The 15612-nt window shown below is 43.1% G+C and overlaps 1 protein-coding gene across 1 annotated transcript in view; it reads right to left on the bottom strand.

The window, feature by feature from the left end:
* LOC106565872 (membrane-associated guanylate kinase, WW and PDZ domain-containing protein 3) overlaps window positions 1-14851 on the bottom strand; it is a 194126-nt gene extending 179275 nt beyond the window's left edge. Inside the window, exon 1 of the mRNA XM_014133506.3 lies at window positions 13746-14851. Within this exon, the coding sequence (XP_013988981.1) occupies window positions 13746-14052 (307 nt within the window). The 5' untranslated portion in view covers window positions 14053-14851. The remainder of the gene's footprint in view (window positions 1-13745) is intronic.
* Window positions 14852-15612: the final 761 nt, after the last annotated feature.

The raw sequence follows: 15612 nt of genomic DNA on the forward strand, positions 1-15612 counted from the left end.
CAACCCACTTAATGAAATAAAATCTCCAAGTTTCACAACCATTGCAAAGCCCTGGATATTTTGTTGCTTTGACAGTCATTTCTGAATATCATCATTTCTTTCATGTGATTAGTGATTCATTAATGTCTGTCCCTCATTTTAAGGTCAACCCTGTTACATGAACTGAACTCTTGTTTAAAGATGGTGAAACTATTGCTTTTTTATTATTATTTTGCGCCATTTCCTCAACAGGTCGAGCAAAACACATTTAACCCTGTTACCCATAGATAGAGAGGTAGCATTTTTTTTCTGAAGCTTGCATTCAATTGCCACAAGGGGATTTTGGGATGATTTAAGTTGAAATCGTCAACCCTGTTGTTACAGTCAACACTTACTATAAGTATATACAGTACCAGTCAAAAGTTTGGACACACCTACTCATTCAAGGGTTTTTCTTGATTTTTACAATTTTCTACATTGTAGAATAATAGTGAAGAAATCAAAACTATAAAATAACATATGGAATCATGTAGTAACCAAATAAAAGTGTTAAACAAATCAAAATATATTTCAGATGAGATTCTTCAAACTGTTTACAGGCCTCCTGGGCCATATGCAGCGTTCCTCACCGAGTTCCCTGAATTCCTATCGGACCTTGTAGCCATCGCAGATAATATTCAAATTTTTGGTGACTTTAATATTCACATGGAAAAGTCCACAGACCCACTCCAAAAGGCTTTCGGAGCCATCATCGACTCAGTGGGTTTTGTCCAACATGTCTCTGGACCCACTCACTGCCACAGTCATACTCTGGACCTAGTTGTTGTGGATCTTAATGTTTTTCCCCATATTCCTGAACTATCGGACCACCATTTTATTACGTTCGCAATCGCAACAAATAATCTGCTCAGACCCCAACCAAGAAGCATTAAAAGTCGTGCTATAAATTCTCAGACAACCCAAAGATTCCTTGATGCCCTTCCAGACTCCCTCTGCCTACCCAAGGACGTCAGAGGACAAAAATCAGTTAACCACCTAACCGAGGAACTCAATTTAACCTTGCGCAATACCCTAGATGCAGTTGCACCCCTAAAAACTAAAAACATTTGTCATAAGAAACTAGCTCCCTGGTATACAGAAAATACACGAGCTCTGAAGCAAGCTTCCAGAAAATTGGAACGGAAATGGCGCCACACCAAACTGGAAGTCTTCCGACTAGCTTGGAAAGACAGTACCGTGAAGTATCGAAGAGCCCTCACTGCTGCTCGATCATCCTATTTTTTCAACTTAATTGAGGAAAATAAGAACAATCCGAAATTTATTTTTGATACTGTCGCAAAGTTAACTAAAAAGCAGCATTCCCCAAGAGAGGATGGCTCTCACTTCAGCAGTGATGAATTCATGAACTTCTTTGAGGAAAAGATCAGGATCATTAGAAAGCAAATTACGGACTCCTCTTTAAATCTGCGTATTCCTCCAAAGCTCCGTTGTCCTGAGTCTGCACAACCCTGCCAGGACCTAGGTTCAAGGGAGACACTAAAGTGTTTTAGTACTATATCTCTTGACACAATGATGAAAATAATCATGGCCTCTAAACCTTCAAGCTGCATACTGGACCCTATTCCAACTAAACTACTGAAAGAGCTGCTTTCTGTGCTTGGCCCTTCTATGTTGAACATAAACGGCTCTCTATCCACCGGATGTGTACCAAACTCACTAAAAGTGGCAGTAATAAAGCCTCTCTTGAAAAAGCCAAATCTTGACCCAGAAATTATAAAAAACTATCGGCCTATATCGAATCTTCCATTCCTCGCAAAATGTTTAGAAAAAGCTGTTGCGCAGCAACTCACTGCCTTCCTGAAGACAAACAATGTACACGAAACGCTTCAGTCTGGTTTTAGACCCCATCATAGCACTGAGACTGCACTTGTGAAGGTGGTAAATTACTTTTTAATGACGTCAGACTGAGGTTCTGCGTCTGTCCTCGTGCTCCTAGATCTTAGTGCTGCTTTTGATACCATCGATCACCACATTCTTTTGGCGAGATTGGAAACCCAAATTGGTCTACATGGACAAGTTCTGGCCTGGTTTAGGTCTTATCTGTCGGAAAGATATCAGTTTGTCTCTGTGAATGGTTTGTCCTCTGACAAATCAACTGTAAATTTCGGTGTTCCTCAAGGTTCCGTTTTAGGACCACTATTGTTTTCACTATATATTTTACCTCTTGGGGATGTCATTCGAAAACATAATGTTAAATTTCACTGCTATGCGGATGACACACAGCTGTACATTTCAATGTAACATGGTGAAGCCCCAAAATTGCCCTCGCTAGAAGCCTGTGTCTCAGACATAAGGAAGTGGATGGCTGCAAACTTTCTACTCTTAAACTCGGACAAAACAGAGATGCTTGTTCTAGGTCCCAAGAAACAAAGAGATCTTCTGTTGAATCTGACAATTAATCTGGATCTCTACAGTCGTCTCAAATAAAACTGTGAAGGACCTCGTCGTTACTCTGGACCCTGATCTCTCTTTTGAAGAACATATCAAGACTGTTTCAAGGACAGCTTTTTTCCATCTACGTAACTTTGCAAAAATCAGAAACTTTCTACCCGGATATAGCACTAAATAAACTTCAGTTAGTGCTAAATACGTCTGCTAGAATCCTGACTAGAACCAAAAAAAATTATCATATTACTCCAGTGCTAGCCTCCCTACACTGGCTTCCTGTTAAGGCAAGGGCTGATTTCAAGGTTTTACTGCTAACCTACAAAGCATTACATAGGCTTGCTCCTACCCATCTTTCCGATTTGGTCCTGCCGTACATACCTACACGTACGCTACGGTCACAAGACACGGGCCTCCTAATTGTTCCTAGAATTTCTAAGCAAACAGCTGGAGGCAGGGCTTTCTCCTATAGAGCTCAATTTTTATGGAATAGTCTGCCTCCCCATGTGAGAGACGCAGACTCAGTCTCAACCTTTAAGTCTTTACTGAAGACATATCTCTTCAGTAGGTCCTATGATTAAGTGTAGTCTGGCCCAGGGGTGTGAAGGTGAACGGAAAGGCTGGAGCAACGAACCGCCCTTGCTGTCTCTGCCTGGCCGGTTTCCCCTCTTTCCACTGGGATTCTCTGCCTCTACCCCTATTACGGGGGCTGAGTCACTGGCTTACTGGTGTTCTTCCATGCCGTCCCTGGGAGGGGTGTGTCACTTGAGTGGGTTGAGTCATTGACGTGGTCTTCCTGTCTGGGTTGGCGCCCCCCCTTGGGCTGTGCCATGGCGGAGATCTTTGTGGGCTATACTCGGCCTTGTCCCGGGATGGTATGGTGGTGGTTGGAGATATCCCTCCAGTGGTGTGGAGGCTGTGCTTTGGCATAGTGGGTGGGGTTATATCCTACCTGTTTGGCCCTGTCCGGGGGTTTCATCGGATGGGGCCACAGTGTCTCCTGACCCCTCCTGTCTCAGCCTCCAGTATTTATGCTGCAGTAGTTTATGTGTCGGGGGACTAGGGTCAGTCTGTCCCCCGAGTTTTTCCTAGCCACCGTGCTTCTACACCTGCATTGCTTGCTGTTAGGGGTTTTAGGCTGGGTTTCTGTACAGCACTTTGAGATATCAGCTGATGTAAGAAGGGCTATATAAATACATTTGATTTGATTTGATTCAAAGTAGCCTCCCTTTGCCTTGACAGCTTTGCACACTCTTGGCATTCTCTCAACCAGCTTCATGAGGTAGTCACCTGGAATGCATTTCAATTAACAGGTGTACCTTGTTAAAAGTTAATCTGTGGAATTTCTTTCCTTCTTAATGCATTGGAGCCGATCAATTGTGACGTGAAAAGGTAGGGGTGATATACAGAAGATAGCCCTATTTGGTAAAAGACCAAGTCCATATAATGGCAAGAACAGCTCAAATAAGCAAAGAGAACAACAGTCCATCATTACTTTAAGACATAAAGGTCAGTCAATACGGAACACTTCAAGAACTTTGAAAGTTTCTTCAAGTGCAGTTGCAAAAACCACCAAGTGCTATGATGAAACTGACTCTCATGAGGACCGCCACAGGAAAGGAAAACCCAGAGTTACCTCTACTACAGACGATAAGTTCATTAGCCTCAGAAATTGCAGCCCAAATAAATGCTTCACAGAGTTCAAGTAACAGACACATCTCAACATCAACTTTTCAGAGGAGACTGCGTGAATCAGGCCTTCATTGTCAAATTGCTGCAAAGAAACCACTTTTAAAGGACACCAATAATAAGAAAAGACTTGCTTGGGCCAAGGAACTCGAGCAATGGACATTAGACCAGTGGAAATCTGTCCTTTGGTCTGAGGAGTCCAACTTTGCGATTTTTGGATCTAACCGCTGTGTCTTTGTGAGACGCAGAGTAGGTGAACGGATGACCTCCGCATTTGTGGTTCCCACCGTGAAGCATGGAGGTGGTGTGATGGTGCTTTGCGGATGACACTGTCAGTGATTTATTTAGAATTCAAGGCACACGTAACCAGCATGCCTACCATAGCATTCTGTAGCCGAAACGCCATCCCACCTGGTTTGCGCTTAGTGGGAGAATCATGTGTTTTTCAACAGGACAATGACCTAACACACCTCCGGGCTGTGTAAGGGCTATTTGACCAAGAAGGAAAGCGATGGAGTGCTGCATCAGATGTCCTAGCCTCCACAATCACCCAACCTCAACCCAATTGAGATGGTTTGGGATGAGTTGGACCACAGAGTGAAGGAAATGTAGCCAACAAGTGCTCAGAATATGTGGGAACTCCTTCAAGATTGTTGGAAAAGCATTCCAGGTGAAGCTGGTTGAGAGATTGCCAAGAGTGTGCAAAGTTGTCATCAGAGCAAAGGGTGGCTACTTTGAAGAATTAAAAAAATATTTTGATTTGTTTAACACTTTTTTGGTTACTACATGATTCCATATGTGTTATTTCATAGTTTTGATGTCTTCACTATTATTCTACAATGTAGAAAATAGTACAAATAAAGAAAAACCCTTGAATGAATAGGTGTGCCCAAACTTTTGGCTGGCACTATTTATTTTTTTACTTCTTGAGATGGGAAAACGTGCTTTTTGTGAAGTTGAACACGTGCTCTTTATGACAGAATGCTAAGGCACCAGATTGGTGGAACGACCCAGCTAAAGCATGAGCCAGATGTGTGCCTGACCAGAGGGCCTCTCAGCTTGTGTTTCCTCTCCATTTTTTTAGGCAAACAACCGACACAAATCTCATTCCAATGATAGGTCCTGCTTTATCAAGACTCTAGAGCCACTTTCCAGATAGATATGAAGTTATGCATTAACGTGATTAACCCACGCCCACCATCTCCATCGGATACCATTACAAGGTGGAGAATAGGATCCACTCACATTGCTCTGTATTGCTGTAATCAGCAGGTAATGTGAAATATGGTGGTGTGTGTGAGAGACAGGGCTGTGAGAGCCAAGCTGCTCCACTGCCTTCAGTCCACTCGTTAGAGGGACCCACTGTAGACAAATACAGCATCCATACCATTACAGAGATGTGGTTGGTCACATCTGAGACCCCCCCAAAATACAGTATTGCATTAAGTCAATAGCCAGGGCCATGGTGTCTCATTTGGGCACATAAAGGCTTTGAAATTGAATGAATGTGTTCATCAGGGCATGACACCTATAGGTGTGATTAGGGACTGAAAGACTATAAAATTGTTATTTTATAGGAGTAAATTGTATATTTTCTGCAGTGATTATATAGGTGATATGCAGCAACACTGAACAGAGGAGGTAATGCAGTGTAGTACACTCACCATCTCTCAACATTTCCATCATGAATTCTAATCCCTAGGTGGAACCTGCAGAAACATATATTTATTAAAGCAAAAGTTTCATGCTACATGCATATTTCTGTAGCTTTTAATAAAAGCATTCCCCAGTTTAATCACATTCTCTATTGAATAAAATGCACACATGCCACAGAGCCAAAGGTAAGAACCTATGTGCCACCATCATCAAGTGTGCAGATGACAACAGTGGTAGGCCTGATCACCAACAATGACGAGACAGCATATAGGGAGGTGGTCAGAGACCTGGTAGTGTGGTGCCAGGACAATAACCTCTCCCTCAGTGTGATCAAGACTAAGGAGATGATTGTGAACTACAGGAAAAGGAGGACTAAGCACGCCCCCATTCTCATCGACTGGGCTGTAGTGGAGTAGATTTTCAAGTTCTTTGGTGTCCACATCACCAACAAACTAACATGGTCCAAGCACACCAAGACAGTCGTGAAGAGGGCACGACAAAACCTATTCCCCCTCAGGAGACTGAAAAGATTTGGCATGAGTCCTCAGATCCTCAAAGAGTTCTACAGCTGAACCATCGAGAACATGCTGACTGGTTGCATCTCTGCCTGGTACAGCAACTGCTTGGCCTCTGACCGCAAGGCACTACAGAGGGTAGTGTGTACGGCCCAGTACATCCCTGGGGCCAAGCTTCCTGCCATCCAGGACCTCTATACCAGGCAGTGTCAGAGGAAGGCCCTAAAAATTGTCAGAGACTCCAGCCACCAAATTCATAGACTGTTCGCTCTACTACCGCACGGCAAGCGGTACTGGAGTGCCAAGTCTAGGTCCAAGAGGCTTCTAAACAGCTTCTTCCCCAAGCCATAAGACTCCTGAACATCTAATCAAATGGCTACCCAGACTATTTGCATTGCCCTCCCCCCTTTTTACACTGCTGCTACTCTGTTATCTATGCGTAAGTCACTTTAATAACTCTACCTACATGTATATATTACCTCAACTAACCGGTGCCCCTGCACATCGACTCTGTACCGGTACCCCCTGTATAAAGCCTCGCTGTTGTGAATTTTACTGCTGCTCTTTAATTATTTGTTAGTTTCATTTCTTATTTTTCTTTTGGTATTTTTCTTAAAACTGCATTGTTGGTTAAGGGCTTGTAAGTAAGCATTTCACTCTAAGGTCTACACCTGTTGTATTCGGTGCATGTAACACATACAATTTGATCTACCAACGCTTTCCAGCACAGCTATGCCTTACTACAGTAGCTACTTCGACCAACATGTAGGCAGGTTCCTTAAGATTTAAAACTTCTCAAACAGCCTAATTCCCACAAAGTGATTAATACTGCGATTATACTACACTCCCAACACCTCCTCCTAGCTCTTCCTTCCAGCTGTCAGCAGATACAGGAAGTCCAACAGCTCCATGGTCCAGGGGAAAGAGAGCAGAGGACCTGGCAACAGCAGCAGTAGAACATCTGGTGGACCAAGCTCTGTCAGCTCCATCCCCTCACCCTCTGCTCTCCCCTCTCCCGCCAGCCATTAGCACTATATCACAGCTTATCCTCCTGGCCCATCGCCACTACGTAGCGCACCGCCCCCATCAGCATGGAGACAGAAACACTTGCTGCCTCAATTATGCAAAAGGTATGAATTAAACATGAGTGTACCGCACAGGAAACACTGTGCACACACACACACACACACACGTGTGTTCATCCACGTGCTCAAAGACACACAAACTATTACAGCATAGAATCAAATACTGATCATACAAAAAGCTGTTCGTTACAGGCGTTTCTATGTGAGATCTATTGTAGCAGCAAACATTGCTAAGGAGGAGCCTCTGCAGGACAGTATAAGCCCTCACTGTGACCCGTCATATGGATGACTGATACATTTACAGGATAATAAAGTTAGCTCAGGCTGTTGTTGCTGCTGGTGATGAAAGTAGAAGGTGATGAGGAATATTGCCATCACTACCAACTTAAGAACAAAAACAGCATAGCGTGGGAGTTGAACCTCGAGCCAAAGGCTGAGCTGATTCCTTCTCTCTACCATGCCCTTTATTAATCAACCTTGGTAAGTGGGGCATAGAGTGTGGTGTGAGGAGCTCTGGGGGCATGCAGTGGAGGACACACAAACTCTCACTCTCCCACACACAGCTGATGTTCAGTGCTACTGGCCTGGAGGCCTAAGAATCAAACGCTGCTGATGCAACCTTTTGCACAGTCTCAGTTGTTGTTTAAGTCTTTCAATTCAAATACACAGCACCCCTTCCCCTAGACCAGATAAAGAGACAGCCAACCATCCAGCCTGGCTAACACCGGAAGCCCTTAGAGTTCATACAGACTGCAGAAACCAGGGTTCTATTAGGCCCATAAGATATGAATTCATTAAACCGGCATATAGCCCTTAAAGCTGGAATCCATAGCTGCTACATCCATTTTTGGACTTCCTAATTAATGATATACCCTACCCCATCAGAGTGGTACACTACGAAGCAAGCTAGATCTACTCAGGCTTTTATAAAGCTAGCCAGCTTCAGTTAGCTTCACATTCCATGTCAGGCTTCATCAGAACTACGACGGTGGATACCGCTAGTTGGCCTGCCGCGGACTCTTGGAGGCTTGTAACTGCGAGTGCATGTCGCACATGGCTAGTTGAACACCAAACTCTTCAGAGATAATGCTGAAACATCAGTTTGAGTAAAAGGTAGAACAAAAAACAAATACACGAGAAAGTAAGAAGCTATATATACACAGTTGAAGTCCGGAAGTTTACATAAACTAGTTTTAATGACTCCAACCTAAGTGTTTCAACCACTACACACATTTCTTGTTAACAAACTAGTTTTGGCAAGTCAGTTAGGACATCTACTTTGTGCATGACACAAGTCATTTTTCAAACAATTTTTTACAGACAGATTATTTCACTTATAATTCACTGTATCACAATTCCAGTGGGTCAGAAGTTTAGATATACTAAATTGACTGTGCCTTTAAACAGCTTGGAAAGTTCCAGAAAATGATGTCATGGCTTTAAAAGCTTCTGAAAGGCTAATTTACATCATTTGAGTCATTTGGAGGTGTACCTGTGGATGTATTTGAAGGCCTACCTTAAAACTCAGTGCCTCTTTGCTTGACATCATGGGAAAATCAAAATAACTCAGCCAAGACCTCAGAAAACAATTGCAGACCTCCACAAGTCTGGTTTATTCTTGGGAGCAATTCCCAAGCGCCTGAAGGTATCACGTTCATCTTTACAAACAATAGTACGCAAGTATAAACACCATGGAACCACGCAGCCGTCATACCGCTCAGGAAGGAGACGCATTCTGTCTCCTAGAGATGAACGTACTTTGGTGTGAAAAGTGCAAATCAATCCCAGAACAACAACAAAAGACCTTGTGAAAATGCTGGAGGAAACAGGTACAAAGTATCTATATCCACAGTAAACGAGTCCTATATCGACATAATCTGAAAGGCCGCTCAGCAAGGAAGAAGCAACTGCTCCAAAAACTGGCATAAAAAAAACAGACAACTGTTTGCAACTGCAAATGGGGACAAAGATCGTACTTTTTGAAGAAATGTCCTCTGGTCTGATTAAACAAAAATTATAACTGTTTGGCCATAACGACCATTGTTATGTTTGGAGGAAAAAGGGGGAGGCTTGCAAGTTGAAGAACACCATCACAACCGTGAAGCACGGGGGTGGCAGCATCATGTTGTGGAGGTGCTTTGCTGCAGGAGGGCCTGGTGCACTTCACAAAATAGATGGCATCATAAGGAGGGAAAATTATGTGGATATATTGAAGCAACATCAAGACATCAGTCAGGAAGTTAAAGTTTGGTCACAAATGGATCTTCCAAATGGACAATGACTCCAAGCATACTTCCAAAGTTGTGGCACAATGGCTTAAGGACAACATAGTCAAGGTATTGGAGTGGCCATCACAAAGCCCTGACCTTAATGCTATAGAACATTTGTGGGCAGAACTGAAAAAGTGTGTGCGAGCAAGGAGGCCTACAAACCTGACTCAGTTACACCAGCTCTGTCAGGAGGAATGGGTCAAAATTCACCCAACTTATTGTAACTGAATTAGGTTTGTAGGCCTCCTTGCTCGCACATGCTTTTTCAGTTCTGTCCACAAATGTCCCACGCTTCGCCTAGAATGGCGTTAAGCTCACCGCCATTGGACTCTGGAGCAGTGGAAACGGGTTCTCTGTAGTGATGAATCACACTTCACCATCTGGCAGTATAATGGACGAATTTGGGTTTGGCGGATGCCAGGAGAACACTACCTGCCCCAATGCATAGTGCCAACTGTAAAGCTTGGTGGAGGAGGAATAATGGTCTGGGGCTGTGTTTCATCGTTCAGACTAAGGGCTTTGGGATGAATTGGAAAGCCGACTGCGAACCAGTCCTAATCACCCAACACCAGTGCCCGACTTCAGAAATGCTCATGGCTGAATGTAAGTAAGTCCCGGCAGCAATGCTCCAACATTAGTGGAAAGCCTTCCTAGAAGAGTGGAGTCTGTTACAGCAGGAAAGTGGGACCAATTCCATATTAATGCCCATGATTTTGGAATGAGACGTTCGATGAGCAGGTGGCAACATACTTTTGGTCATGTATAATCCATAGAAGGGTTTTGGAACCTCTAACCCTGGCAATTTGACTGTTAAATCTACAATATGTAACTTTTTGGGCGACCTGACCAAATTCACATAGGAAATGTGAGTTATAGATCTGTCACTCTCATTGAAAGCAAGTCTAAGAAGTGGTAGATGTGTTCTATGTTAACCATTTCTATGCTTCACATTTTTAAGTTTATTTTTTGTCTTTTACTTTTGTTTTCATACAACAACTTCAAACAGCTGAAAATGTTGAAAAAAATGTGGTTATGGAAAATATATTCCACAGTGGTTTAGATGGTAAAATGATTATCTATACAATGACTGCCTGTTTTGTCACAAACTGAAATTAGGCAAAGTATTAGAATTTTTGCAACCAGGAAATGGAGGAGCGATTTTTGCAGTGCACCTTTAAACAACTTATGCGTACGATAGCAATGGCTGCCAGTCTTGAATTGAATGGGAACTGCCATCTATTGATTATAGGTCTATGGTTGGTTGCAGCTGTCCGTTTGCCTTTAGCAAATTTCTAAATACAAATCAGGCAAAAAATGTAAAGTTTGGAGACTAAATGCTGTCATTAACTAAATGGATAATGTATACTGCTCAAAAAAATAAAGGGAACACAAACAACATCCTAGATCTGAATGAAATAAATAATCTTATTAAATACTTTTTTCTTTACATAGTTGAATGTGCTGACAACAAAATCACACAAAAATAATCAATGGAAATCCAATTTATCAACCCATGGAGGTCTGGATTTGGAGTCACACTCAAAATTAAAGTGGAAAACCACACTACAGGCTGATCCAACTTTGATGTAATGTCCTTAATACAAGTCAAAATGAGGCTCAGTGTGTGTGGCCTCCACGTGCCTGTATGACCTCCCTACAATGCCTGGGCATGCTCCTGATGAGGTGGCGGATGGTCTCCTGAGAGATCTCCTCCCAGACCTGGACTAAAGCATCCACCAACTCCTGGACAGTCTGTGGTGTTGGTGGATGGAGCGAGACATGATGTCCCAGATGTGCTCAATTGGATTCAGGTCTGGGGAACGGGCAGGCCAGTCCATAGCATCAATGCCTTCCTCTTGCAGGAACTGCTGACACACTCCAGCCACATGAGGTCTAGCATTGTCTTGCATTAGGAGGAACCCAGGGCCAACCGCACCAGCATATGGTCTCACAAGGGGTCTGAGGATCTCATCTCGGTACCTAATGGCAGTCAGGCTACCTCTGGCGAGCACATGGAGGGCTGTGCGGCCCCCCCAAAGAAATGCCACCCCACACCATGACTGACCCACCGCCAAACTGGTCATGCTGGAGGATGTTGCAGGCAGCAGAACGTTCTCCACGGCGTCTCCAGACTCTGTCACGTGCTCAGTGTGAACCTGCTTTCATCTGTGAAGAGCACAGGGCGCCAGTGGCGAGTTTGCCAATCTTGGTGTTCTCTGGCAAATGCCAAACGTCCTGCACGGTGTTGGGCTGTAAGCACAACCCCCACCTGTGGACGTCAGGCCCTCATACCACCCTCATGGAGTCTGTTTCTGACCGTTTGAGCAGACACATGCACATGTGGCCTGCTGGAGGTCATTTTGCAGGGCTCTGGCAGTGATTCTCCTGCTCCTCCTTGCACAAAGGCGGAGGTAGCGGTCTTGCTGCTGGGTTGTTGACCTCCTACGGCCTCCTCCACATCTCCTGATGTACTGGCCTGTCTCCTGGTAGCGCCTCCATGCTCTGGACACTTCGCTAACAGACACATAAAACCTTCTTGCCACAGCTCGCATTGATGTGCCATCCTGGATGAGCTCCACTACCTGAGCCACTTGTGTGGGTTGTAGACTCCGTCTCATGCTACCACTAGCGTGAAAGCACCGCCAGCATTCAAAAGTGACCAAAACATCAGCCAGGAAGCATAGGAACTGAGAAGTGGTCTGTGGTCCCCACCTGCAGAACCACTCCTTTATTGGGGGTGTCTTGCTAATTGCCTATAATTTCCACCTGTTGTCTATTCCATTTCCACAACAGCATGTGAAATTTATTGTCAATCAGTGTTGCTTCCTAAGTGGACAGTTTGATTTCACAGAAGTGTGATTGACTTGGAGTTACATTGTTGTTTAAGTGTTCCCTTTATTTTTTGGAGCAGTGTATTATAAAGAATATACTACACACCAAAAAACATTGGATTCATAAAATATTTCATCAGTCGTATTCCTCAAATAAAAGGGGATGATGACACAATCTTTGCGAGATGGAGGGTAGTTGATTTTTGGTCCTCAACTCGTGGCTCAGACAATTTAGGATAAATGGAGTTAGCCTGCTGTGCAGCAGGTTAGTTCTGAAGGATTCGTTGCCATAGAAATGTATCTGGCAAAAAGGTGAGCCACTTTTGTGGTACAGGTTATCTCGAGTTGAACCCAGAGTTGACCAAAGTTACCTAGCTAAGTCCTCAAACCCGATTCGTAGTATAGGGCTCTGAACCCAAAATACAAGCTTGTTTTACGCCAATGACTGTAAGCAAATACAAACAAACCTATATAGCCTCAAAACACGGTTAAAACTATAATTTTGATATCATGGATGGTCAGTCCTTGCATCCTAATCTCTGTCTATGAATTTGACAGTGGTTACATTTACTGTTGTTTTATTTCTTTACCTACCTATTGTTCACCTAATACCTTTTTTGCACTATTGGGTAGAGCCTGTAAGTAAGCATTTCACTGTAAGGTCTACACCTGTTATATTCAGCGCACGTGACAAATACACTTTGATTTGATTCTCCAGGCCCAATCCCTCAGCTTTTTACCAACACACAGGCCAGGTGACCACTTTGTTATTGCTTCAATAAAAGGAGTCTTGCTAGAGATAGGGGTCCATGTCTGTACAGTTGGGTTAAATCACTTGCCATGACACTCGCATCACAACTAGCAATGTGAGAGGCATTGTCATTTATCAATAACAGAAAGCAGACTTGACCAACGCTCAAAGCCAAATGGCATATGTCATGAGTCCCAGTAAGGGATGGACACTGAGTGCTCTGTATGACAGTGTTGTCACTCCAACAAATATGTAGGAATAAAAGGGCACTACATTTTACATTGAATTATAGCTAGGACAACCGGTAAGTATGCAATTTTGTTATCCGAGATAAAAAATAAAAAAAAGTGATAGAATAAATGGTAAATACCACCATAAAATATGTACTTATAAAAAATAATTATACACAAGTATTCAACTGGTAACGTTAGTTGGTTGACTACTCTGGCATAGAGCATATGTAGGCTAATATAGAGAGGACCATTTTGTATATGAAATACTTTAAGTAAAAAAAGAGGACGCACCTGGTTTGACGGTCTTCAAACGAATGGGCTCCCGAAAGTGGCGAATGACTGCATGAGTGTCGCGGTTTGTAAGTCCACTGACGGGTGTTCCGTTGATCTCCAACAAAACGTCACCGAAATAGGGCATTGTACCGACGTGGCACAACATCACATCCAACTTCATCTGGCCCAGGTAAGGAAACTCTCCGTGTTCAGCACCCCCCAGCACCTCCACCACATTGCCGAATTCTCCGAGGCTTCCCCATGACACCGCACACTCCTGCACTTTGCTGGACCAATGTTTCTTCTTTTTCAGTGTTCTAGACATATTGTATCTTTTTGATGTGGTTCGTCACTGATCTGAAAGGGTATCTTTGGTTTTGCTTTGTTTCACAAGCACTAATGCAGGAGAAAATATGGGCGAACAGAGATTTCTGATATTGAGTTATTCACTGGATCTGGTCGGAGTTTAATTTCTCTTTTATAATTGATAATTCACTGTTGAGAGCCAGCCTGTGTCATGGATGAGGTTTTCCCGGGTAATGTGTAAATACATTTCGTATTGTCCAAGAAACCACAGTAATGCTGGAGTAGCATGACTTCCAATAAAAGTCACTATGCGGGCTACGTTAGCTGGCTATTCCACTGAAAATACGTCCGTAATATTGCAAAACTCACAATGGTCTTTGTGCGTAAAACAGTAAATAAGTCAGCAATCCAGTGCCTACATGAATGCATCAATGTTTCAGCCTCCGCATCACCTTATCATAGGTTGGTTCTTCTTATTCTCCTAAACCTTTGGATGGAAGTTGTCAAAACAGGGTATCCACTCACCTCACCATAGACTGCGTGAGAGACAAATCTTCTCGGAGATTTGGGACATCGGAAGCCGTATATTTAGTGCGTCAACGAGAGTGCCTTTATACCTGTGACAGAAAACTGCTGGTGTCGTTATCACAGCATTCACCTAATGGTAATTTATTCTCGTTCCAGGTCTTAGTTCGCATCCCACACATTTTGATGATGACAACCGCGACTGCATCCCTCGCCACAGGTTAAAACACACCTGGCACCGCCAAGCAAGATGCGCGAATCCCGGAACGCCCATTTATGCAGATGTCACTGCGCTCCGCTCAAATCAACAACCTTTTACACGGGCTCCATCCCTCGGTGTATAGTAGCAGAATGAACACTAAATATTATTGCATACACATTATAGTGGGTCACTTTAGCAGTCTTGTATAATAGTAGGCTAGATAACGCAACGGTAGTGTATAACTTTATAAATATTTTGCCAACACCTAAAATGGCATATGCCAGCAAAACAATCAGACAAAAAACTACACAAATAAACCAATGTGTTATAAACGAATAACTTATTTTGTATAAACTACGTATAACCCCTTTATGCATCCTTATTAAGTTTTAGCAAAATATATAAATACTTTTTGCATTCAAGGCCTACACTTATTGCATGGCAGAATTATTTGGGTGGAGGTTGAATCCTGTAATGGATAACAGGGAACTAAATACGGGCTACACAGTTGCTGTTAAAATTCATACAATTTTGGACACAAATTGCTTATAATCCTAGTGTGTATTATTCCCTGTCTCCACAGTGCCACCCTCTGACTATTATATATCACTTCAACCCAGCAGAAGTGGAGAGGTAAGGCACATTCATTCAATAACAAATATTTTTATACAGTAAATTGTTTAAATCAGACTATATTGCCATTACTCTCTCTTCCCTGTGATACATATATTTGCTAAACTGTCAGGGACAGTCTGATTAAACAACAATAGGCCTAAGTCAACCTCAACAAATTGCTAGCATCATGGGATAGTTAACTCACTTTGTAGTGGCAGAGAAGTCAAGAAATGTAAA

The sequence above is a fragment of the Salmo salar genome, chromosome 12 (genome assembly GCF_965601325.2).
Source record: "Salmo salar chromosome 12, fSalSal1, whole genome shotgun sequence".
In the NCBI taxonomy this organism is placed as follows: Eukaryota; Metazoa; Chordata; class Actinopteri; order Salmoniformes; family Salmonidae; genus Salmo; species Salmo salar.